The following is a 25,772-nucleotide window of genomic DNA, read 5'->3' on the forward strand; positions in this document are numbered from 1 at the left end:
ACCTTAATATTCAATAATATTCCAGGTATTTCCATCCTGGCGTCTGTTGAGGAAATCCAAACGACTCTCGACGATCAGATCATCAAAACACAAACTATGAGAGGATCTCCATTTATCAAACCTTTTGAAAAAGAAATTCGGTATTGGGAGGATAAACTCATTTTGACTCAGGAGATTATCGATGAGTGGTTGAAGGTTCGTCTCTTTTTGATTTTTTATTGTATCTTGATCTTGTACTGTATCTTGATTCTTGATCTTGTACTATATCTTGATAACATGTACTACAACGGATCAGACCATTTTTCTAATATTTTTACTGAATATCATAAAACATTATATATTGCCAATGATTAATTATAAGACTTCGCATGTATTATCACATATCATAATTTTCTGGTGATTGCTTATCAAACTCCACAGGTTCAATCGTGCTGGCTTTATCTGGAGCCTATATTCAGTTCGCCAGATATCATGTCCCAGATGCCAGAAGAAGGCAGACTTTTCCAGGTCGTCGACAAGAACTGGAGGGACACCATGAAATTTGTAACCAATGATCCAAAGGTATGATTCGTTGAATTGTGTGCATGATATAGTGTTTATCATGAATAACATGCAGCTGTTAAACTTCAATCTTTTGTGTGACGCTTGTGGCAAAGGTTAAAATTTGGAATATTGCGCCGACGCGGAACACAATTTTGTGCGATAACATAAATTTACTGAAACAGTTGCCATGGTAACGGGATATTGCGCGCGCCGCGCAAACATTGCTTAATTGCTTAGCTTCAGCAGGTTTGTTGTTTAATTGAGGAGTAATGTATCAACATCAGCATCTTTACAGAGTTGGTCTAGTGTTCACTGTTTTAGGGTTGCTCACCGAGTGTTGCACACGAAAAGGCCCTCGGCAATGGAAAAGTTTGAAGGAGTTGTCAGCGTATTCTTCCTAACATTTAATAGTTACATGCACATGTTACACAACTAGAGAAGAAATGTGGTTAATCGTTATAGTGCATGTGCTTACTATAATAAGGAGTAAAAAACCGCTATTTGGCGTCATTTTTTAATCAAAATGAGGACAAATATTAAGCAAGATTTTTTTAATTTATTCTAGAGCAACAAGGTCACAATAATATATCTATATTTCGTAGCATGATCTTCATGCTTTAATATCGCTAACTCCTTAATTTGACCTATTTGTCAATACGTAATACAATAAAACTTATCTTAAATCTCAGGTGTCTCGGACTACATGGCCCTAAGGATAGGTTGCTAAAAATTGAGTGGAACCTGGACTGAACCTGGTCCCAGATTTAATTCTAACTTTTCCTCAGGTTCTCCACGCTACTTCAATGCCGGGCATGTTAGAGAAAATGAGGGACAGCAACAACCTTCTAGACAAGATCATGAAGGGTCTGAACAACTACCTGGAGAAGAAGAGACTCTATTTCGCTCGGTTCTTCTTCCTGTCAAACGATGAGATGTTGGAGATCTTGTCTGAAACTAAAGATCCTACAAGAGTCCAGGCGCATTTGAAGAAATGTTTTGAAGGTCAGTGTTGTTTTTACTGTGACACAGGTATCACCGATGGCGGGGGGGGGGGGGGTCAGTATATTAGAGGAATGTATTATATCAAGCATAAAGAGCTTATCAGCTTATTCATTACGAGGGAGCAGGTGAGTGGGTTGACACTAAATCCGCACTATGGGAATCGTGCAATGACCTCAATTACGGTGTCGTAGCATGCTATCAGATGATTACCCAATTAATTTTGCTAACGGGCTAAACAAATTACTTGATAACTTCGTCATTTTAAATCAGTTTGGCTTTTGACCCCCAGCTCCCCAGTCCCCTTCTGCAGACGTCTGTCTGCAGACGTCTATCTACTGAAACCAGTAGGCTGGATAGCACTATATAAAGATGTGAAGGTTGAAGTCCAGCTAAACTGACATCCTGAAATGCGCCAATATAGGTGGTCTTAAATACTGTCGCCAATACATCTTACGTCCGCGCCTTCACTTGTCAAGAAGAATTCTCCACTTCCATGGTACGGTTATGGCCTGATTGCCTGCGTTTATAATAGTTAAAGAGTTCAAACGTGCTATCAATGATTTAGCAATACTTCAGATGAAGATATTAAACGGATTTGTTGCTCAATTATTTAGTCATGAAAAAATTCTTACTCAACACATGAACTTAACAATTTATATTTATTAGTGGTTTGACAACCTGAAATGCGCCAATACTTTTATAAATACATCTTACTTCCGCTGCTTCACTTGTCAAGAAGAGTTCACCACTCCCATGGTTATGGCGCCTTATAATCCTATAACATAAGTAGCTAAGTAGCTGGTAAATTCAAGATGAATTAAATCGTGATTGCCTGCGTTTATAATAGTTAAAGAGTTCAATCGTTCTACAAATGATTTAGCAAAATTTTAGATGAAGATATTAAACTGATTTGTTGCTCAATTATCTAGTCATGAAACAAATTCTTACTTAGCACATGAACTTAACAATTTATATTTATTGGTGGTTTCCTGCAAATGTCTCTAACTTCTACCATATAACTAGCTAATTATTATTATTTTTATCTTAAGCTTCTAATCTCTATCAAACAACAAAAATAGACTTGAATTTGTAGATATAATTTATAAAGCGTATGTTATTGCCCACTTAAAGGAGCCTGTTAATAATTAGTTGAATTATTAGCTATTTTAGATTTAATAATAATATCAAAAGTCAAAACTAGAATTACCAAACTACCATTACAGGATTATCTAACCTTTACCCGCTACCATAACCCAAAGTCCCTAATCTCTACAATAACCCGAAGTCTCTAATCTCTACAATAACCCAAAGTCTCTAACCTCTACCATAACCCAAAGTCTCTTATCTCTACCATAACCCAAAGTCTCTAACCTCAACCATAACTCAAAGTCTATAATCTCTACAATAACCCAAAGTCTAATCTCTACAATAACCCAAAGTCTCTAATCTCTACCATAACCCAAAGTCTCTTATCTCTACAATAACCCGAAGTCTCTAATCTCTACAATAACCCGAAGTCTCTAACTTCTACCATAACCCAAAGTCTCTTATCTCTACCATAACGCAAAGTCTATAATCTCGACAATAACCCAAAGTCCCTAATCTCTACAATAACCCAAAGTCCTTAATCTCTACCATAACCCAAAGTCTAACCTCTACAATAACCCAAAGTCTCTAATCTCTACCATAACCCAAAGTCTTTTGAATATAGAGGCTCACTCCAAAACACCATCGACAACATCCCCAGTGAAACCATCACCTGCTACACAGACGGGTCACGCACAGACTCAGGTAGCGGGGCTGGTTATATTATCACCACAGACAACAACAAAACTACACTAGATGAAAGATCATTCAAGCTTCCTGATTATTGCACCGTTTATCAAACAGAACTCACTGCCATCATCGAAGCTTGTAAATATCTATCAACCTACACAAACACACATATCATCATATGGTCAGACAGTCTCTCCTCTATTCAAGCTATATCCTCACCTTCAACGAGGAGTAGAACCACTAGAGACTGCTACGACACCCTCAATACACTCGGATCCACTAACACCTTAGAGATCAGATGGATAGCAGCACACATAGGATTGTGGGGTAATGAAAAAGCAGACGAGCTGGCCAAAAATGGCACAACCAGTGAATCCACTTTGAATTGCCCAATTCCACAATCTTACATCAAACGCCTGATCAACGACAAAGTCACAAAACTTAATCAAGAATCATGGATTACTAATGGTCCCAGACACACTAAACTGACACTTGGACATAAAAACATCAACATCATCAAAAATCTCAACACTACTCTCAGTAACAACAGACAAAATTACAGAACTGCAGTGCACCTCATCACGGGACATTGTGGCCTCAACAAACACCTACACACCATTCACAAATCAGACACAAGTGCTTGTCCTAAATGCGGCGACGGAGAGGAGACTGTCTCACACTTTCTCGGACAGTGCCCGGCTATTGCCCAAATAAGAGGTCAATATTTCCGGGACTACTACCTCTCTGTCAATGACATATTCGACAACCAACACATCTCCACCATTGTCAACTTTACAAACCACACTAAACGCTTAGTGGTGCCGGAGGAGTTGGACCAGACAGGTGTAACATAGCGACTACTTTAACGCCGTCTTGTTTCGCCCCTCTCTTCCACACTCAACCACCACTTAACCGTTTATCTATAACACACCCCACAACACTTACCATCATCCGTGATTACACATCTTGATTCCACTGGCATCCTCCCACAGGACTGCCATACCCCAGAGGTAGGCAAAGCATCCATATGCTATCCTCTCGTGGGCCAACCAGGCCCAGCCTCTCTTTAAAAAAAAAAAAAAAAAAAAAAAAAAAAAAAAAAAAAACCCAAAGTCTCTTATCTCTACCATAACCCAAAGTCTATAATCTCGACAATAACCCAAAGTCCCTAATCTCTACAATAACCCGAAGTCTCTAACTTCTACAAAAACTCAAAGTCTCTAACTTCTACCATAACCCAAAGTCTCTTATCTCTACCATAACCCAAAGTCTATAATCTCTACAATAACCCAAAGTCTCTAATCTCTACCATAACCCAAAGTCTCTAACCTCTACCATAACCCAAAGTCTATAATCTCTACAATAACCCAAAGTCTAATCTCTACAATAACCCAAAGACTCTAATCTCTACCATAACCCAAAGTCTATAATCTCTACAATAACCCAAAGTCTCTAATCTCTACAATAACCCAAAATCTCTAACCTCTGCCATAACCCAAAGTCTCTAACCTCTACCATAACCCAAAGTCTCTAACCTCTACCATAACACAAAGTCTATAATCTCGACAATAACCCAAAGTCCCTAATCTCTACAATAACCCAAAGTCTTTAATCTCTACCATAACCCAAAGTCTAACCTCTACAATAACCCAAAGTCTCTAATCTCTACCACAACCCAAAGTCTCTTATCTCTACCATAACCCAAAGTCTATAATCTCGACAATAACCCAAAGTCCCTAATCTCTACAATAACCCAAAGTCTATAATCTCTACCATAACCCAAAGTCTATAATCTGTACCATAACCCAAAGTCTCTTATCTCGACAATAACCCAAAGTCCCTAATCTCTACAATAACCCGAAGTCTCTAACTTCTACAAAAACTCAAAGTCTCTAACTTCTACCATAACCCAAAGTCTCTTATCTCTACCATAACCCAAAGTCTATAATCTCTACAATAACCCAAAGTCTCTAATCTCTACCATAACCCAAAGTCTCTAACCTCTACCATAACCCAAAGTCTCTAACCTCTACCATAACACAAAGTCTATAATCTCGACAATAACCCAAAGTCCCTAATCTCTACAATAACCCAAAGTCTTTAATCTCTACCATAACCCAAAGTCTAACCTCTACAATAACCCAAAGTCTCTAATCTCTGCCATAACCCAAAGTCTCTTATCTCTACCATAACCCAAAGTCTATAATCTCGACAATAACCCAAAGTCCCTAATCTCTACAATAACCCAAAGTCCCTAATCTCTACAATAACCCAAAGTCTATAATCTGTACCATAACCCAAAGTCTCTTATCTCGACAATAACCCAAAGTCCCTAATCTCTACAATAACCCGAAGTCTCTAACTTCTACAAAAACTCAAAGTCTATAATCTCGACAATAACCCAAAGTCCCTAATCTCTACAATAACCCAAAGTCTTTAATCTCTACCATAACCCAAAATCTCTAACCTCTACCAAAACTCAAAGTCTCTAATCTCTACCATAACCCAAAGTCTCTAACCTCTACAATCTCTCTCTAACCTCTATTAATACCCACAGTCTCTAATCTCTATTAATACCCACTGTCTATAGTCTCTACTTATACCCACAGTCTCTAACCTCTACTAATTCCCACAGTCTCTAACCTCTACTTATACCCACAGTCTCTAACCTCTACTAATACCCACAGTCTTTAACCTCTACTAATTCCCACAGTCTCTAACCTCTACTAATTCCCACAGTCTCTAATATCTATTAATACCCACTGTCTCTAATCTCTACTAATACCCTCAGTTTCTAACCTCTACTAATTCCCACAGTCTCTAACCTCTACTAATACCCACAGTCTCTAACCTCTATTAATACCCACAGTCTCTAATCTCTATTAATACCCACTGTCTATAGTCTCTACTAATACCCTCAGTCTCTAACCTCTACTAATTCCCACAGTCTCTAACCTCTACTAATACCCACAGTCTCTAACCTCTATTAATACCCACAGTCTCTAATCTCTATTAATACCCACTGTCTATAGTCTCTACTAATACCCACAGTCTCTAACCTCTACTAATTCCCACAGTCTCTAACCTCTACTAATTCCCACAGTCTCTAATCTCTATTAATACCCACTGTCTCTAATCTCTACTAATACCCTCAGTCTCTAACCTCTACTAATTCCCACAGTCTCTAACCTCTACTAATACCCACAGTCTCTAACCTCTATTAATACCCACAGTCTCTAATCTCTATTAATACCCACTGTCTATTATGTTCTCTATAATAACCCAAAGTCTCTAATCTTTACTAATACCCACAGTCTCTAACCTCTACTAATACCCAGGTATTGCCAATCTGGAGTTTACCGGTGATTATGATATCCTGGCTATGATGAGCTCAGAGAAAGAAAAAGTAACCCTGACCAAGTCCATCTCAACGTCAGAAGCTAGGGGCGCGGTGGAGAAGTGGCTTCTACAGGTTAGCTTATTGAGAAATATTATCTGTTGTTACAACCAGTTCAGATATATCAAAATATTAGCATATTTCTCGAAATTTTGAATATTGTGATCCGATAATTTGAAAATGACCGTCTTGGGTAGCGTAAATCATAAATGGTAAACTTAAACGTGCAGATGAATTTACCATGGACACGACTGGAAATTTTACCTCTACTTATGGTATTTAAAACGTCAAATTTATCACGCAAACTTTGAGGGAATCACGCAGTGTAACGCAACTATATGAATACTCTCTTTAAGTCCCGAATGTGTATTGATGTTCCTATCAGTCGACATTCAATAGTTCTCGGCAGTCAATCTGGAGGTCTTAAGGAAGGGGTGGCATGTTTCGTATTTAATAAGTATTTTGAAAATAGTAATCGGTAAAATATTGGGAATTTTTTTGCCGATTATGTATATATTTATTTTTTATTGTAAGTAAAGATTTTAAGGCGTTTGTACCGAGTAATACCTCCGGTAGTGCTCCTCAAAAAAACAAAAAAAGAACGATTATACAATATTTACACGGAAATCCCTGAAATATTTGCAATTAAATACCATTCATCGCGTGACTTGCTATTGGTCTGAGTACAAAAAATGTGCTGCATATTTTGAATTTCAATCCTCTGTTTCTTTCAAGGTTCAGCCTTACACCCACGGTTGTGTTTAATTAATTTTTTTGGATTTTGTCGTGCTAAATGGTAAAAGTGGTGCAGCCTTTCGTACATTGTTAAAATTCTGAGCAATTTTCAAATTCTGTCGACATTTCATAGGACTATTAAACCCTAATATCTCCTTTTGAAAAACGTAATGCAATAATCTTGAATTATTAGTAGGTGTAATGACTCAACAACCTGATGACCACAAAAGCGTGACCATTAAATTTAAATAAGCTATTCCTGTACTGACTTTTCAAATTTGTCTCTTAGGAAACTATTCTACGGAGGACAAATGAAATAAAAAATTCCATGATATGTTAAAATAAATTATATACTATTATATATTAAACCACTTAGGGATATTACCTATTGCATAAAGTAAGTGAGTATTACTATCTCCTTTATTAGATTTGTCAGTCGTTACTCAGCTTGGTGGTCTATGTCTGAGAATTGCGCAAAATTGTCACATTAACGTTTCGACAAATTTGTGGTAGTGGCAATCACATACGTGATGATAAATTAAAATGTAATCAGTAAAAGTACTACTGATTTGATCACGTGACTTTTATTAAAAAACCCACCTGGTCGCAAGTCCACGCCATTCATGTTCTGTGCAAATTTGCACCCCTGTGGTCATACAGCAACAGCACTTAAGTTTGCAATATAGCACTCCCAGCACTTAAGTTTGTCAAAATCTCATTCGACGTAGATCCCCAATTTGTGAACGTGTTGATTCGGCAGATTGATTGAACAAGATGTACAAGATGTCCATCGGTTTAAATTAGTTCATTCTAAGTTCATCACAACTCATTCCAATCATTTAATAGATAGATCTTTTTAGCGGCTAACATTTTCAATCGTAGATCAAATAAAAAATGATCGAAAAATATTTTATGATCATCAGCGTGAATACTGAATACCATGTATAATCATCGTCGTTGTTATTCCAGAAATCTAAAAAAGTAGCGGAATCAATAATTTACCTATTCAATAGGAGTCATTTACAAAAACTAAGTACAATTTACATATTTGTCGAGTATTTACTGACGATTAAACACTTAGGTTTTCCTGAGTCTCAGATTTGATATTCATAAACTCGAGTACGAACCGCCAAGTAAGAATCATACTCCGACTAGACTCTTGAGTACGAGTTGAATCTAAGTAAATGCTCAGTAAAATACACTGAACATTTTCAAAAACTTAGTTGAAGTAATTGGGGTTATTGGATTTAAAATGTTTTGAATGAGATCGAAATTAAAATACATGATCCCGTTTAAATTGCTTTGTTTCAAATTATTTCCGACCTAAAACACTAAACAGGTGGGACCAGTTAAATAAAGTTACACGATACTCCTAAAAACAATTACAGTATATCGCATTTCGCGTCCGCGACCAATTGGTGCAGCTCAGTTTATCTGACTAGTTTTGCATGACTATATAGCTATATATAGCTATAGTATATATATATAGCTATATATAGCTATATATATACTATAGCTATATAGTATAGCTATTATATATAGCTATATAGTATATATACGTGGATATATTCTGTGAGTAATTGATTCCTATACTTTTTGAGTACTTGTTTTTGAGCATTTACTAACATTATGAATACCAATTTGAGTAGCAGTATTTGGTGCCAAGTGAATACTTTATTTATTTGAGTACCAGTATTTGGTGCCGAGTGAATACTTTATTTATTTGAGTATTAGTTCAAATTCTGAGTTGCTACTCAGAATAATTTTAGTCAGGTTAATAATTACTTAACTTTATGAATACCAAACGTCGACTAGTACTACTTAAAATCATGGGATATTTCATAATATTAATCTCGCAATCTGAGTGAAACTGAAAGTTTATATTATTAATTTCCCTTCCCGGAACCTGTTGTACACGTACAATTTAAATTTCACTTCTATTTCCAGTATTTATAAGGCATTAAGCCGCGTTAAACATTCTCTACTTTGCTTCCAATTTTATTATCAGTTTTTGGCCACGCTTATAAAACAGCGCTTCTTAAGAAAATGCTCTACTTTCTCTTACTGTATTTTGCCGGGTAAGAATAACTTGGCACGTACTCAGCAACTTGGCACGTGATCAGCACGTAATAGTTTCTTTCTAAAACCTATTAGATTACTGCCACAATTAATAAGAAATTGTCTACATCCTGGTTCCTTAACCAACCGCACCCATAAATCTATAAGTATCTGCTCCGTAACCCTGTTATTTCCGTTAAGGGGGGGGGGGGGGGTTCAACCTGATTTTTTTTGTTGTTGCGAAACTAGTTTTCGAGATTGCATTTGACCCACAATCTGAGACCTGTGACAAAACATTTGAGGGGGTCCCGCGGTGTAGCAATTCCCATATTTGGTCCAATATTGGCCTAATTAGGGGTCGTTCACATATATTACGTAATCATTTTTGGAACATTTTTACCCCCCCCCCCCCTCCCTCCGTAATCAGTTTTACACATAGCTATTGTGTCAAAATTACACTAGCGTAATCATTCGGAAACCCCCATCCTCTTACCTGATTACGTAATATGTGAACGACCCCTTATGCCAAATCACCACATCATGCCCAAAACCCAAACTTTGGGTGCTCTACTTGTAGCTAGTGGTCTTCTTAACTCGCACATACATTTTTATCCGGATTGCGCTCAACTTATTGCATGTCAATTTTTTAGAGGCCTAAATAAAAATCGAAAAAGTTTAGTTATTTAGGCCTCTAAAAAATATTGCCGGCCAAATTCTGAATTTTGCCCGGCAAAATATGGGTATGGCTTCTCAGGTGAACGAACGGGGTCCGGGATCCCCTCAAAAGTTTGGTCATGATCCTAGTTTTTTGGTCAACTGCTATCTCGAAAACAAGTTTCACAAGCAAATCTTTAAGTATCTCAATCTGCTCCGGAGTTGAATCCCCCCCCCCCCCCCCCCCCCCCCGGTTTCTTCGGGTATGCTGCACTGACTACTAAGAAATACGATAAGCTTCCTCCTTGACAGGCTTACTAGTTAATTAATGAAATATTGTCTGGAACTTTGATTTCTTGTTCCTCGACCACCCATAAATCTATAAGTATCTGCTCCGGAGTTGATCCCCGTGCTGGTGAATATTAAAGACGTAGTGATCCTGTTATTTCCCTGTAAAGAGCAGTTTATCAAGCAATTGGTATCAATCTTTATCTTAAATCTTGGATTCAGAGATATATGCTATGTGTAGCTCGTTCAGATAGTATAGGAATTCTAATTCCTAGATCACCCTCTAAACCTACAAGGAAATATTTCCTGTAGATAATGCTGGATACTTTTAGTATGATATTATTGTGTGATTTAATTGTAATTTCGAGGTTTTAGGAGCCTAATTCATATTCTGTGGTATAATAGTAGGTCATTATTACATTGTATCTATAGTGTCGTCAGTTTAAAATGACTGCAAATATAATATTGGGCTGTTCCAATTAATATAAAGTAAAAATACAATCAGTGAGATAGCTGGATATTTAAAGGGACCAGTTTAAATTGCTGGCACTTTTATAAATTGGTCTGCTTTTAATTCCCGTCGTTTTAATTGTGTCGGTGATGTAACAAAAGGAACCATCTTGCCATGTAATGGATCTATATTATACAGCGTATCATTTCGATGATTTGATTATACAAACAACGTTGCAATGTCTGGTTGTTAGATAGGGTCCGTTTATATAAAAGGTCGTACAGAGAATATAAATCTGTTATGGCTGAGTTGCATTTTGTTGTAGTTTAAACGAGTAATACGATATTACTATTCTCTACTACCCAAAGTCCCGTGTAATTAATGAGCGTGATCTGCGTTTTTAATATCTTAGTTTGATACAATAGTATTGCTATCACTAGAAGTCGCAGCTTTATAAGTTACTAAAAAGTAGAAATTTGTTTATTTAAACTTTGAATTAAATAGCAATATACAATTATACATGGATATTCAGGTGGTTCTCTTACTGTTAGTCCTTAGTTTATATGCATAGGCTGTGTTGATTGGTTCCCAAATGTAGAGCTTCACTGAGTTCTCACTTCTCACCATGACCATCAGACGAAACTCAAGTGGTTATTATGAAACTGGGAAACCTTGTGATGGTTGGTAAATGGTAGGTAAATTTTAGGTAAATGGTTGGTAAATGGATGGTAAATTGTAGGTAAATGGTTGGTAAATGGTTTGTGAATTGATGGTAAATGGTTGGTAAATTGTAGGTTAATGGTTGGAAAATGTAGGTAAATTGTTGGTAAATGGTTGGTAAATGGTTGGTAAATGGTTGGTAGATGGTTGGTAAATGGTTGGTAAATGTTAAGGAGACTCTAAATATCGCACAATCACCCTCATGACGTTATCCGAGTAGTTTTAACCGTTATCTTGGTAAGATAACAGTTAACAGATATCAACAACGGCCGATGGTTCATGGAACATTTTAGCGTTAGCTTGTGAATTCGCTATTTGTTCTCTCTCAATCGTGAATGGCATTTAACCGTTAAACCGTTTACAACTGTCCATTAGCGGCTTTTCATGACCATTCAATGCACAGGTTATTATTATTATTTCGTCACAAGAATTATTGTTAAGTTTTCCTCACGTTATCTATTTTAGTCTTTTAGTGGCTTTGTTTGTACGCATTTAATTGCCACTAACGGCTTTTAATGGCATTCCCAGCAGCGGTTTTATTATTTTCACATCTCTAAACGACAAAATCGAATTTATAAAAGTATAAAAGCTTCAACAGATAAACATGTTACTCTATTTCAAATCTACGTGGAATGTGGATGTTGCCGATACTTTCAAATCAACCTGATTGCTGGTAGTATTGGGGGATACTGTTTAATTCAATGAGTCCCACTATATTTCACAGAAATATATCAATTATGGTTTATTGTACAGTAATATGCGGTTAAATTGGGACTCTAGAATCATGAACTGTCATTTAAACAGGAACAGTAACTGTAGGTGCACTATTATAGTGCACCGATTTAGAATTGGCGCGGTGGAGATCTCGGTTAATTATATTAAAATTTAAAGGGCTTGATGGTAATTCCACTGAACAGTGAACATGCTATAATCTTTTAATGAACTTGGAGCATACCTTAATAAGTTCGTATTTTTGACCGTTAAATCGATTAAAAGTGGTCCGGTAAGATTTGATTAAAAATTTATTAGATTTTAATCGAAATTCCCTCTCAACTCGCGCAGACCTCCCAGTCATAGTGTCCTACTTAAGTACTTAGTGTCCTACTTAAGTACTTAGTGTCCTACTATGCAGGACCCTCTCACTAAAATTTAAGATTTTGCCGTGGGAGTATTTGCTCGCACTGCGCACAGTTCAACTAACCAACTAGATGTTATGGATATTTACTGTCTGATGACGTGGTAACAGTTCTACAAGTGTCACATGTTTAACTGTAACGTCAAGTGGGATATAAATGGAATATTTCTCAGAAACTGTAAAACCATTCCGCTAATTATTAAAGTTCCCGAGAAATGTTACTATTACTCCTTGTCCTACCCAGTATATCCTGTTTAGTACTTTTGTCAGAAAACGGCACTTGTTTGCTGAATTATCAATTAATGAGATGCTATTAGTTGCCTGTTATTCTGTTATTAGGGCAAAAATCGACATTTGTTTTGTAATTTGCGTCGCGTCGGTCATCCGAGAAATTCGAAACTAGCACAAATAGTTGATTTGAATGTTTTACGTAAATCAATAACATAACACCTGACAACGTCTCCAGTATCGATTATTCGCCCTATATCGACCTTTTTACGAATTGTTGTTACATTGTATTTGTTCCACAGAGCAATTCGAAACTGTTCAGAAATTGTTCATAAAACATAAAACTTGATAATGTCTCCATTAATATTATAATCAAATATTTGCCGATCGTTCTGCAAACTCTGCCGTCATACTCGAATGATCCTTTAACAGTTCGGACGATGATTCGTAATATTGAAATTATTGGACAGTAACATTTTATCGTAAAAATGCCATTTTTCGTGACCAAAATTGTGATATCTAAGTATTTACAGTGCAGTATCATTTGTCGCAAAAAATCAGAATAATCAGAAATTATTTGGAACTCCCAAAGACTGTCTAAGTATTTAGTTAGTATTTTTCTGGATGACAGATGACTTAAACACCTAAATTATACCAAGGTAAATGCTATCAATAGTTTAAACGATGGTTTATACCGTTAACGAAGCATTTAATGATACACATTTCCCCCCGCAATGTTAAAATATATTCAATATGTGACATATGTTATCCAATTATGCAACTATGTTGCCCAAAAATCAGGTTTCTGAGATGAAGGAATGTCGAATCTACAAAATGAAAATAACCCAAAAAACGCTTCAAAATAACACAGTCAGATGTATGTAGAATGTAGAATGTAGAATGTAGAATGTAGATGGCGATGGATTAATTAAAATTATCGCAAGTTACGATACGGAATTATATCGTTTCTCATCAGACACTTCTTAAATTCTACTGAAAGCAACAATTAAGGGTCTTCATCAAAATTCTCTAGAAATCGACTTTATAGTTGTTTCTGATAGAGGGGAGTGATATCTATCAGCTGCTTTTAGTCCCATGGAAAAATATTGTTCCTAGCCGAAATTATCGCCGGTCTAAGGTCAGCGCAAATTCTGAAAATCGAGTCTAAAAATCTATCTTCTCCCACTTTTTTTGAGCAATCACCCTGAAACTTTCAGGATATGTTCTAGGGACCATTTAGAAGAGATCGCTCATACAAAATTTTGAGATAGGCCTTTCAAAATTTTTATTCAATTTTGAAAATCTTGGACCTCAAAAAATCGTAAAAAAACAAGGTCCAAGATTTTCAAAATACAATAAAAAATTTTTAAAGGCCTATCTCAAAATTTTGTATGAGCTATCTCTTCTAAATGGTCCCTAGAAAATATCCTGAAAGTTTCAGGGCGATTGCTCAAAAAATGTGGGAGAAGATAGATTTTTAGACTCGATTTTCAGAATTCGCGATTGAAAATCGCTCGCGCAATACAATTACACATAAGCGCTGACCTTAGACCGGCGATAATTTCGGCTAGGAACAATATTTTTGCATGGGACCAAAAGCAGCTGGTAGATATCACTCCTCTCTATCAGAAACAACTATAAAGTCAATTTCGAGAGAATTTTGATGAAGACCCCCCCCCCCGGCCCCCTTAATGATCAAAAATTAAAAGCGTCATTGTTTCCAGCTGTAAAATATGATTTCCCCCAAACTGAAACATGGAGTTTGACACAATATATAAAGAGTCATATGAAAATACTTAAATTCGAATGTGTAGATGTACTACTGCTAACCTTCGTTATCATGGTTATACGACGAAGGATCGTTTTTTATTGCATCGCTTCGCGGCGGATATTAACTGGGTCGGAGTTTCCCAAACGTCACTCCTACATCGATATATAACTTCCGAAATTAAAAATCAAAAATGGCGACTGCAGTGCAATGGTGAGACTTTATACCTTTATACCTTTATACCTTTATACCTTTATACCGAAATCCCCCCCCCCCCCACCTCGATAGAGTATTTGAATATAAAAAAACTTTTGTTCAGGTACAAGACGAAATGAAGCGGACCGTACACGATCAGATACGATCGTCTTGGGAGGCATACCCTGTGGACGAGAGAGTTCACTGGGCTACACAGTGGCCTGGACAGGTAACTATGTAATTAATTAGTGATTAATTGATTATATGATAATTGGTTATCTGGAAGATATTTAATTGCTTTATTGTTACATGTTAATTCAATCGAGATTCAAGGTGTCACGCTGAGCAGAATATTTGAAACTAGTAAAATAATAAGATTTCAGGTTCTGACCCGCTTCCTTTCCACAGGTTGTATTGGCAGTGTCCCAGATATTCTGGACTAACGAGGTCCACGAAGCTATCAGAGATAACAACCTACCAGACTACCTTCAGTTCCTTCGTGACCAGCTGGAAGCTATCGTAGCTCTGGTCCGAGGTGATCTGTCTAAACAAGCGAGGATAACGCTCGGATCTCTGGTGACTATAGACGTGCACGCAAGAGATGTGGTGGAAGAGCTGGCAAATCTCCAGGTTTCCTCCTGAGAACAGTTTCGATTGGCTGTCCCAGATGAGGTACTATTGGGAGGACGACGACTGCGTTATCAGGATCATTAACGCTCATATCGTGTACGGATACGAGTACCTTGGTAATTCCTTCCGACTTGTCATCACTCCCCTCACAGATAGATGTTACCGAACCTTGGTCAGTGCCTTCCATCTCCATCTAGGAGGAGGTCCTGAGGGACCTGCTGGAACCGGCAAAACGGAAACCGTCAAAGATTTAGCTAAAGCCATCGCCATCCAATGTGTAGTGTTCAACTGTTCCGATGGTTTGGATTACCTTGCGATGGGAAAGTTCTTCAAAGGTCTAGCGGCAGCGGGCGCTTGGTCCTGCTTCGACGAGTTCAACCGAATTGAGCTGGAGGTGCTGTCTGTCATCGCTCAGCAGATGTTGACTATCCAGAGAGCTATCATTGCGGAGGTAGACACGTTCATCTTTGAAGGTACTGAGTTGGACATTATCCGGTCTTGTTTCGCTAACATCACCATGAATCCCGGATACGCTGGTAGGTCTGAACTGCCTGATAATTTGAAGGTGCTGTTCAGAACTGTGGCTATGATGGTACCAGACTACGCTCTCATCGGTGAAATTATGTTGTATTCCTTCGGTTTCGTTGATGCCAGAAACCTTTCCGTGAAGATTGTCACAACATACAGACTCTGCTCGGAGCAGCTCTCTTCACAGTTCATTACGATTACGGAATGAGAGCTGTAAAAGCCGTATTGTCAGCTGCAGGTAATCTCAAACTAAAGTTTCCCGATGATGTTGAGGACATCCTCCTCCTGCGGTCCATCAATGATGTCAACAGACCGAAGTTCTTGTCTCATGACATCCCGCTATTTGAGGGTATCCTTTCAGATCTCTTCCCTGGAATTGAACAACCTACACCAGACTACGACGTGTTCATCAAAGCTGCTCAAACTATTTGTGCTGACAAAAACTTGCAACTTACCGATTCCTTTACGGAAAAGCTGATCCAGACCTACGAGATGATGATAGTCAGGCACGGATTCATGATGGTCGGTGAACCGTTCGCCGGAAAGACTGTGGTTATAGACTGTCTTGCAGAGATGCTCACCCTTCTCAACTCTCAAGGGCAAATGGATGAACTGAGAGTCCACTACAAAGTCATCAACCCCAAGTCCATTACTATGGGGCAACTGTTCGGGCAGTTTGATCCTGTCTCTCACGAATGGACTGACGGAGTGGTTGCTAACACTTTCAGAGAGCAAGCCTCCGCAGGGAATGATGATAGAAGATGGGTACTGTTTGACGGTCCTGTAGATACTCTATGGATTGAAAGCATGAACACAGTGCTGGACGACAACAAGAAACTATGTCTCATGAGCGGTGAAATCATCCAGCTCTCCAACTCTATGAACCTTATATTTGAGACCAACGATCTGTCTCAAGCTTCTCCTGCCACTGTTAGCAGATGTGGTATGATCTACATGGAGCCAGGTTCTCTAGGCTGGAGACCACTCTTCAACTCCTGGTTATCCACTCTTCCACAAAAAGCTCAAGACTCCGTTGGAAAATTACTGACCGGACTGTTTGACTGGGTTGTAGACAAGTCACTGAGATATGTTACTAAATTCTGCAGAGAAATCGTCGCCACTCCACAAATAAACAGGGTTCAGTCTCTTATGAAAATAATTGGCATCTTTATGAACAAGACCTTTGCTGACGACGATAACCCAGACGACAAGGTGCTCAAGACTTGGACTCAGTGCTTCTTCATGTTCGGATGTGCCTGGTCTCTGGGAGCTACCGTTAACAGCGAAGGACGAGAAAAGTTTAACGAATTCCTCAAAGAACTGCTCTCCTCGAAACCACCTCCAACTGTAGGTAAAATTGATCTGCCTTTCCCTGATTCCGCCTCAATCTACGACGCTATGTTCGACAAACCATCGTCTGGCAGAGGCAGGTGGTCCAACTGGACTGAGAGCTTGAAAGCTATCGCATTTGAAAAGGACGCGAAGCTGAGTGAAATTATTGTTCCAACCCTCGATACCGTCAGATACACCTACCTCATGGATCTGTACGTGAATAGTGGAACTCCCTGTCTGTTTGTGGGGCCTACTGGTACTGGCAAGTCTGTATACATCAAGGACAAGCTCATGAATAATCTGGATGAAAACTACGTGCCGTTTTTCATCAACTTTTCAGCTCAGACCACAGCAAACCAGTTGCAGTCCATGATCATGGGGAAGCTTGATAAACGTAGAAAGGGAGTCTTCGGACCGCCAATGGGAAAGAAAAGTGTGATATTTGTTGACGACGTGAACATGCCCGCTCTTGAACAATACGGTGCTCAGCCTCCAATCGAGCTTATCAGACAATACTTTGACCACGAGATGTGGTACGATTTAAAGGACACTACCAAGATGAAGTTGCAAGATCTCATCATAGTCGGAGCTATGGGTCCTCCCGGTGGTGGCAGAAACCCTGTCACTTCTCGTTTCATCCGTCACTTCCTGATAACGAGCATGTTAGAGTTTGATAACGATACTCTCACTCGAATCTTCACAAACATCATCTCTCATTGCTTCAAGACAGAGTCCTTCCCACCAGAGTTCCACCTGGTTGGTAACCAGATAGTCCAAGCAACCCTCACAGTTTACCAAGCTGCCATAGATAACCTCCTTCCCACTCCTGCTAAATCACATTACGTTTTCAACTTGCGAGATTTCAGTAGGGTAGTCTTGGGAGTGCTCCTGATAAAGCCGTCTTCTGTTGAGAACAAACGCACGATGATCAGATTGTGGACCCATGAAGTTTACCGAGTATTCAACGATAGGTTGATTGATGATGCTGATCGAGAGTGGCTGTTTAAACAGAGCAAGGAGATTGTCAACAATTGTTTCAAGGACAAATTTGATGATGTGTTTGAGAATCTGAAAGGAAACAGCAGCTCAAAGATTGTGTCCGATGACATGAGATCTCTGATGTTCGGAGATTATCTCGGGACCGTAGATGAGCCTGATTGCCAGAACAGATTGTACGAAGAAGTGCCTGATGTAGGAGAACTGACCCAGGTTGTGGAGACATGTCTGGATGAGTACAACAACACGCACAAGACTCCAATGAACCTGGTCATCTTCAGATACTTCCTGGAACATCTCTCCAGGATCTGCAGATGTCTCAAGGTGTTTGGTGGCAATGCACTCCTGGTGGGAGTTGGTGGCAGTGGCAGACAGTCTCTCACCAGACTTTCAGCCTACATGTGTAACTACAAAATAGTGCAGCCTGAGATATCCAAGTCTTATGGAATGACCGAATGGAAGGAAGATTTGAAGGCTCTGTTGATATCTGCTGGAGTGAAGGGTTCTCCAACTGTTTTCCTACTGACTGATGCACAAATCAAGATGGAGTCCTTCCTCCAAGATATTGATAACTTGTTGAACACTGGCGAAGTGCCAAATCTCTTCCCACCTGATGAGAAGCAGGAAATCATTGAAGGTGTTCGAGCTGTCGCACAACAAGAGGACAAATCCAAAGAATACTCGCCTATGGCACTATTCGCAATGTTCGTGAACAGATGCAGAGAAAACCTCCACATCATATTGGCTTTCAGTCCTATCGGAGATGCTTTCAGGATCCGCCTAAGACAGTACCCCTCGTTCATCAATTGCTGTACCATCGATTGGTTCACTGCTTGGCCTCAAGATGCTCTGGAAAGAGTTGCCTTCAAGTTCTTGGAGGCGATTGAGATGGACGATTCTATCAGAGAGGGTGTTGTCACGACGTGTCAGACATTCCACGAAAGTGTTAGACTCCTATCTGAGAAGTTCTACAAGGAGCTAACTCGACATAATTATGTGACCCCCACATCATATCTTGAACTGATCGGTTCATTCAAGAACCTGATCAAGAGGAAGCAGGATGAGATTATGAAGAACAAGACCAGGTACGAGGTTGGTTTGGAAAAGCTTAAATTTGCTGCCGAACAGGTGGGATCAATGCAGATCGAGTTGAAGGAACTGCAGCCCCAGCTGGTCATCACTGCCGCAGAAAACGAGAAGATGATGATACACATAGAAAAAGAGTCAGTGGATGTGGAGAAAATGAGTAAGCTAGTACGAGCTGACGAAGAGGTTGCAACTGCTAAAGCTAAGGAGGCGACAGATTTAAAAGAAGAGTGTGAGAGTGATCTGGCGGAGGCTATACCTGCGCTGGAGGCAGCTCTTTCTGCTCTGGACACCTTAAAACCAGCTGATATTACCATCGTGAAATCCATGAAAAGTCCTCCTGGTGGAGTGAAGCTTGTTATGGCGGCTGTTTGTGTGATGAAAGATTGTAAACCAGACAGAATAAATGATCCAGCAAATCCCGGCAGTAAGATCGTTGATTATTGGGGACCGTCCAAAAAACTGCTTGGAGACATGAGTTTCTTGAATGGCTTGAAGATTTATGATAAGGATAATATCCCTGTACACATTATGAAGAAGATTAGGCAGGAATTTGTTCCAAACCCAGAGTTTGATCCCAACAAGGTAAAGAATGCTTCTTCCGCTGCTGAAGGATTGTGCAGATGGGTTTTAGCTCTTGAGATTTATGACAGGGTTGCTAAGGTGGTAGCTCCAAAGAAAGAGGCCCTGAGAGAAGCTGAAATTTTAGTGAACAAACTTATGGAGACTCTGGACGAAAAACGTGCTGAGTTGGCCGCTGTTGAAGCAAAACTGACTGCTTTGAAAGACAGTCTGAAAGATAAGATTGAGATGAAAGAGAGATTAGAAATTCAAGTTGATCAGTGTGAGAAGAAGTTGGTTCGAGCTGAAAAGCTGATCGGTGGCCTGGGCGGTGAGAAAGACAGGTGGTCCCAATCTGCTGAAGATCTGCAGTTTATGTACGATAACCTCATCGGTGATGTTTTGATATCCTCGGGTGTTGTTGCTTACCTTGGTCCGTTCACCACGTCTTATCGTGGTATTTGTGTCAATGAATGGGTAAAATCCTGTTCCGACTGCGGTATCACATGTTCCCAGGATTTCTCACTTAGCAAAACTTTAGGTGATCCCATTAAGATTCGGGCTTGGAACATCGCTGGTCTTCCATCAGATGCATTCTCCATTGACAATGGTGTTATCGTGGATAATGCTAGACGTTGGCCGCTGATGATAGATCCCCAAGGTCAAGCCAACAAATGGATCAAAAATTCTGAAAAGGAAAACAAGCTATCTGTCGTAAAATTCACAGACTCCGACTTCATGAGGACTCTAGAGAACTCAATCCAATTTGGCAACCCCGTGCTGATTGAAAATGTTGGAGAAGAGCTTGATCCTTCTCTTGAACCCCTGCTACTTAAACAAACTTTCAAACAGGGCGGTATTGTTTGCATCAAGCTGGGAGAGGAGACAATTGAGTACTCCGCTGACTTCAAGTTGTACATAACCACCAAGCTAAGGAACCCTCATTACCTACCAGAGATTTCTGTCAAAGTTTCTCTTTTGAACTTCATGATCACACCAGAGGGTCTCGAAGATCAGCTGCTTGGTATCGTGGTTGCGAAAGAAAGACCAGAGCTTGAGGAGGAGAGGAATGCTCTCATCATTCAATCTGCCGCCAACAAGAAGAGTCTCAAAGAGATTGAGGACCAGATTTTGGAAACTCTGTCCTCATCGGAGGGAAACATTCTTGAGGACGAATCCGCTATTCATGTCCTGAACAACGCTAAAGTTCTGTCAAATGAGATTGAAAAGAAGCAAGTTGTTGCGGAGAAAACAGAAAAGATGATCGCTCAATCCCGAGAGGGTTACAGATCTATTGCCAAGCATTCTTCTGTCCTCTACTTCTCCATTGCAGATCTGCCAAACATTGATCCTATGTACCAGTACTCTTTGGCTTGGTTCATCAATCTGTACATGATGTCTATTGAGCAGTCCAACAAATCAAAGATCCTGGAAAAGAGGTTGAGGTATCTTACTGATCACTTCACGTACAGTTTGTACAAGAACGTTTGTAGGTCCCTGTTCGAGAAAGACAAGCTGCTCTTCTCCTTCCTACTTTGTACTAATCTTTTAAAGGACCGTGGAGAGGTGAACCAGGAGCAGTTTATATTCTTCCTGACCGGAGGAATTGGTTTAGAGAACAGTGTTCGGAATCCAGCACCAGAATGGCTGTCAGATAAGAGTTGGGATGAAGTCTGCAGGATGTCTGATTTGCATGGATTTGGAGGATTTAGGAAGAGTTTCATGGCGAACATCCTGGATTGGAAGCGGTATTATGATGCAAAAGAACCGCAAAAGGTGAAACTACCCGAGCCATGGCATTCAAAGCTTAGTGACTTCCAAAAGATGACGGTGCTACGATGCATCAGAGCTGACAAGGTGGTTCAGGCCGTGACAAACTTTGTGGAAGAGAAACTTGGACGTCACTTCATCGAGCCTCCACCCTTTAATATTGCAACATGTTTCCAGGACTCTAACCCCATTATGCCCCTTATTTTTGTGCTCTCTCCTGGTGCTGATCCCATGGCTGGACTACTGAAATATGCTGAGGACAAAGGATACGGTGGTTCAAAATTCAATGCTATCTCTCTTGGTCAGGGTCAAGGTCCGATCGCTAAAAAGATGATAGAAGTTGCCCAAGAGGAAGGTAGCTGGGTTGCTCTACAAAATGTGCATCTTGCTGTTTCATGGATGCCACAGCTTGAAAAGATATGTGAAGATTTCACCCCAGATACTGTGAACAGCAACTTCAGACTTTGGCTGACCAGCTACCCCTCTCCTAAATTCCCAGTAACAGTTCTACAAAACAGTGTTAAGATGACAAACGAACCCCCAACTGGTCTCAGAGCAAACCTTAACCAATCCTTTACTACTGATCCCGTGAGCGATCCCAAGTTCTTTGCAGGGTGCCCTGAAAAAGAGGTCGTCTTCGAGAAGCTTCTCTTCAGCTTGTGCTTCTTCCATGCGATCGTGCAAGAGCGTAAGAAGTTCGGTCCTATCGGGTGGAACATCGCTTATGGGTTCAACGATTCAGATCTTCGCATTAGTCTTCAGCAGCTGCAACTGTTTGTGAACGAGTACAGTCACATTCCCCTCAATGCAGTGACGTATCTGACGGGTGAGTGTAACTATGGAGGCAGGGTGACTGATGATTGGGACAGACGCTGCATTACCACCATCCTCAAAGTCTACTACACCGAGGATGTTGTTCACGACCCCAAGTACAAATTCTCTCCCTCTGGCACCTATCACGCTCCTCCTAATGGAACTTATGAGTCTTACATCCAGTTTATCAAACAGCTGCCACAGACTCAGCTTCCTGAAGTGTTTGGTATGCACGACAACGTGGACATCTCCAGAGAACTCCAAGACACAAAGCATCTCTTTGAGGATCTGCTCTTAACTCAAGCGCAGTCGACTGGAGGTGGTGCTGGTGGAGCTACCACTGAACAGAAGCTCACAGACATCGCTACTGACATCCTTTCTAAGTTACCTCCTCAGTTCGATATAGAGGATGCAGTGGAGAAATATCCTGTTACGTACGAGGAAAGTATGAACACGGTCCTTGTCCAGGAGATGGAACGATTTAACCGACTTTGTGGAGTCATCTCAACCTCGCTAACCAACCTTCAGAAAGCTATAAAAGGTCTAGTTGTTATGTCAGAGTCACTGGAGAGTGTGGCTAGCACTCTCTTGGTGGGTAAAGTACCTGATCTATGGTCCAAAAGTTCTTACCCCAGTCTTAAACCCCTGGGATCATACATTAACGATCTCGTGGCTCGACTTAAATTCCTGAAGACCTGGTACCACGACAATAAGCCAACCTGTTTCTGGATCTCCGCTTTCTACTTTAACCAAGCGTTCTTGACGGGCGTGAAACAGAACTACGCCAGAAAGTACACTATTCCCATCGATAAACTGGAGCTAGATTTCGAGGTGTTACCATGTGATGACATAGACTCACATCCCGAGGACGGAGCTTATGTGAGGGGACTTTATTTGGAGGGTGCCCGATGGGACACCAAGAAGATGTCTCTAGCCGAGTCCTTCCCTAAGATATTGTACGATACAGTTCCCGTCATTTGGTTGAGACCAGCCATTATGACAGAGATATCCACTGAGGGTAAGTACGTCAGTCCTGTTTACAAGACTAGTGCGAGACAAGGCCAACTCTCGACCACCGGACATTCTACTAACTTTGTGCTGGCGATTAATCTGCCTACTATAAAACCCCAAAAGCATTGGGTACTCCGCGGAACGTGCCTTCTCTGCAGCTTGGACGATTAAACGTTTTGAAAGAGCATTAAAATGATTCGTATTTTGTAAAAAGTTAAAGCAATGATGTTTACTTAGAAGACTTGATTAAAATTTTAATGCACGTTGTTGGGTAAAGCTGTGCGCGAGACAAGCTGTATTCTCCATACTCCTCTTAAAATATCGATATTTTAATCTTATAGGTATAGTCAGAAAAATCGATCATTAGTTTGTGACACAACATGTTGTGAATGCGACTGTCACTGTGGTGAGGAACGTATAACACGCTATATAATCATAACTGTAGTCTAGATAGATTTATAATAGATTGATAGATTTATAATAGATTGATAGATTTTCGTATTTATTATGGATTACGGCGTGGCGGAGAAACTTTCGCTTCCAACACTTAGAACCCGTGCCCTTGTTAATTAAGTGATTTTAGAAAAAAACAAAGAAGTGAAGTGAAGATTTGCACGATTAATAAATAGTAAACTGTAAAGCTGTAAGAACTATGTAAATGTTTTCGCGTGGTCTAAATAACATCTTTTTAAGAGCAATAGTTGTATGTACAAAACTGTGTAACAATAGTGTTCATAAACTTCAGATATTCATTTTCATAACTTGTAACGAAGGATATTCATTTGTTAAATTTTTTATAGAAAGGTCAGAGGTGTTAAGTACTGCCTTGGGTCGTTCATTGCCATCCCATCCCCACTGCAGCTGCCCCTGCACTTCTGTGCGGATGAATTCATATAATGGTGTTTAAAATAAATTGGAAGGAAGCTGGTGGTGGTCCTGGTAGTTTTCCATTTTGACTGTCTTTTGCTTTACTTCTTTAAAAATGTTTCGGTAGTTTGCGTGAAATTAAAACGGCAATAATGAATAATTGTAAACTATTAAAGTATTTAAAAGCAGCTAGCAGGCAAGCTTATGAAAATAGTAAAATACAACAACTCGCGTTGGAATTGTTTTCGATTTCAGTCTAGCCTATGCCCTACCTACATACCATATACTATAAGTCAAGTTTAATGATGACATGATGGCCAGGTCGCGCCGGCTTTTTATTTTTTCTATTTACTTACTTTACTTTACGTTGTTTAGCTGCAAGGCAGCAGGGTCATCTATGAAAACCACCCTTTTTCTTTTACTTTGGACAACCATGGCCGGCACCAGCACTTACAGGAAACCGAAGGATCGATAACTAAGGCCAGCGACGGTTAAGGTATTATACCACACTTTCTTCGCCCGTGGCTCCGCTGTATTGATCATGTACAGCTCCTCATTTAACCCTCACACATGATTTCTCGAGCATTCGGCTGAGTAGACCGGGGGGCTGCATAGGTTCATCGGAACCCTTAGCAGAACGGCTACGCCGCTCACCCCATGGCTGCGCTAGTGGCACAGGTGAGGATCGAACCCGCAACCTCGTGATTGAGCAGCATATCACGAGTAAGGCAGGTCGACTAACGAACTGCGCCACTAAGCAACTATTTATGCATGATTATATTTTTAGTGGTTTCACAGCCGAGCTGAGCGAAACAATTTTACAAAAACCTTTAAAAATGCTAGTATTTTTCAACATTATTTAAATTGTATCACGTTGCCCACCGCGAGCTGATTACTCGTGAGGTCGAAATGGGCGCTGGGTGCGATCTTTCTGAAATTTTGCCTGTTGGTTCGGTGGATGATTTTAGCCACAGCGCCTTAAAATTAGCAAGATCGCAGATAATCACACAAAGTTACAGCTAATTTAGTGATGTAAACACTCGTCGCAATATACTGGAATTGGATCGAGCGCGTTTCTATGGTTACTAAGCGCGTGCCCAAATATAATAATGATTAGTCCGCTCATTAGCAATTTGAGAGCGTGTCGCATGTAGCATTATTATAATTCTATGATATAGTCTATATTAGATTTAGTTTTTCATTCCTTGGCGGTCCTCATTTCTGTGGG

At 39.8% G+C, this 25,772-nt stretch overlaps 1 protein-coding gene across 1 annotated transcript in view; it reads left to right on the plus strand.

Annotated features, from left to right (window-relative positions):
• LOC134814059 (dynein axonemal heavy chain 12-like) overlaps positions 1-24,445 on the plus strand; it is a 29,099-nt gene extending 4,654 nt beyond the window's left edge. Inside the window, 8 exon segments of the mRNA XM_063822057.1 lie at positions 26-195; positions 421-561; positions 1,329-1,545; positions 6,660-6,793; positions 15,075-15,179; positions 15,359-15,589; positions 15,591-16,293; positions 16,296-24,445. Of these exon segments, the coding sequence (XP_063678127.1) occupies positions 26-195; positions 421-561; positions 1,329-1,545; positions 6,660-6,793; positions 15,075-15,179; positions 15,359-15,589; positions 15,591-16,293; positions 16,296-23,848 (9,254 nt within the window). The 3' untranslated portion in view covers positions 23,849-24,445.
• Positions 24,446-25,772: the final 1,327 nt, after the last annotated feature.

This window comes from Bolinopsis microptera, chromosome 4 (genome assembly GCF_026151205.1).
Source record: "Bolinopsis microptera isolate Bmic1 chromosome 4, MBARI_Bmic_1.0, whole genome shotgun sequence".
In the NCBI taxonomy this organism is placed as follows: domain Eukaryota; kingdom Metazoa; phylum Ctenophora; class Tentaculata; order Lobata; family Bolinopsidae; genus Bolinopsis; species Bolinopsis microptera.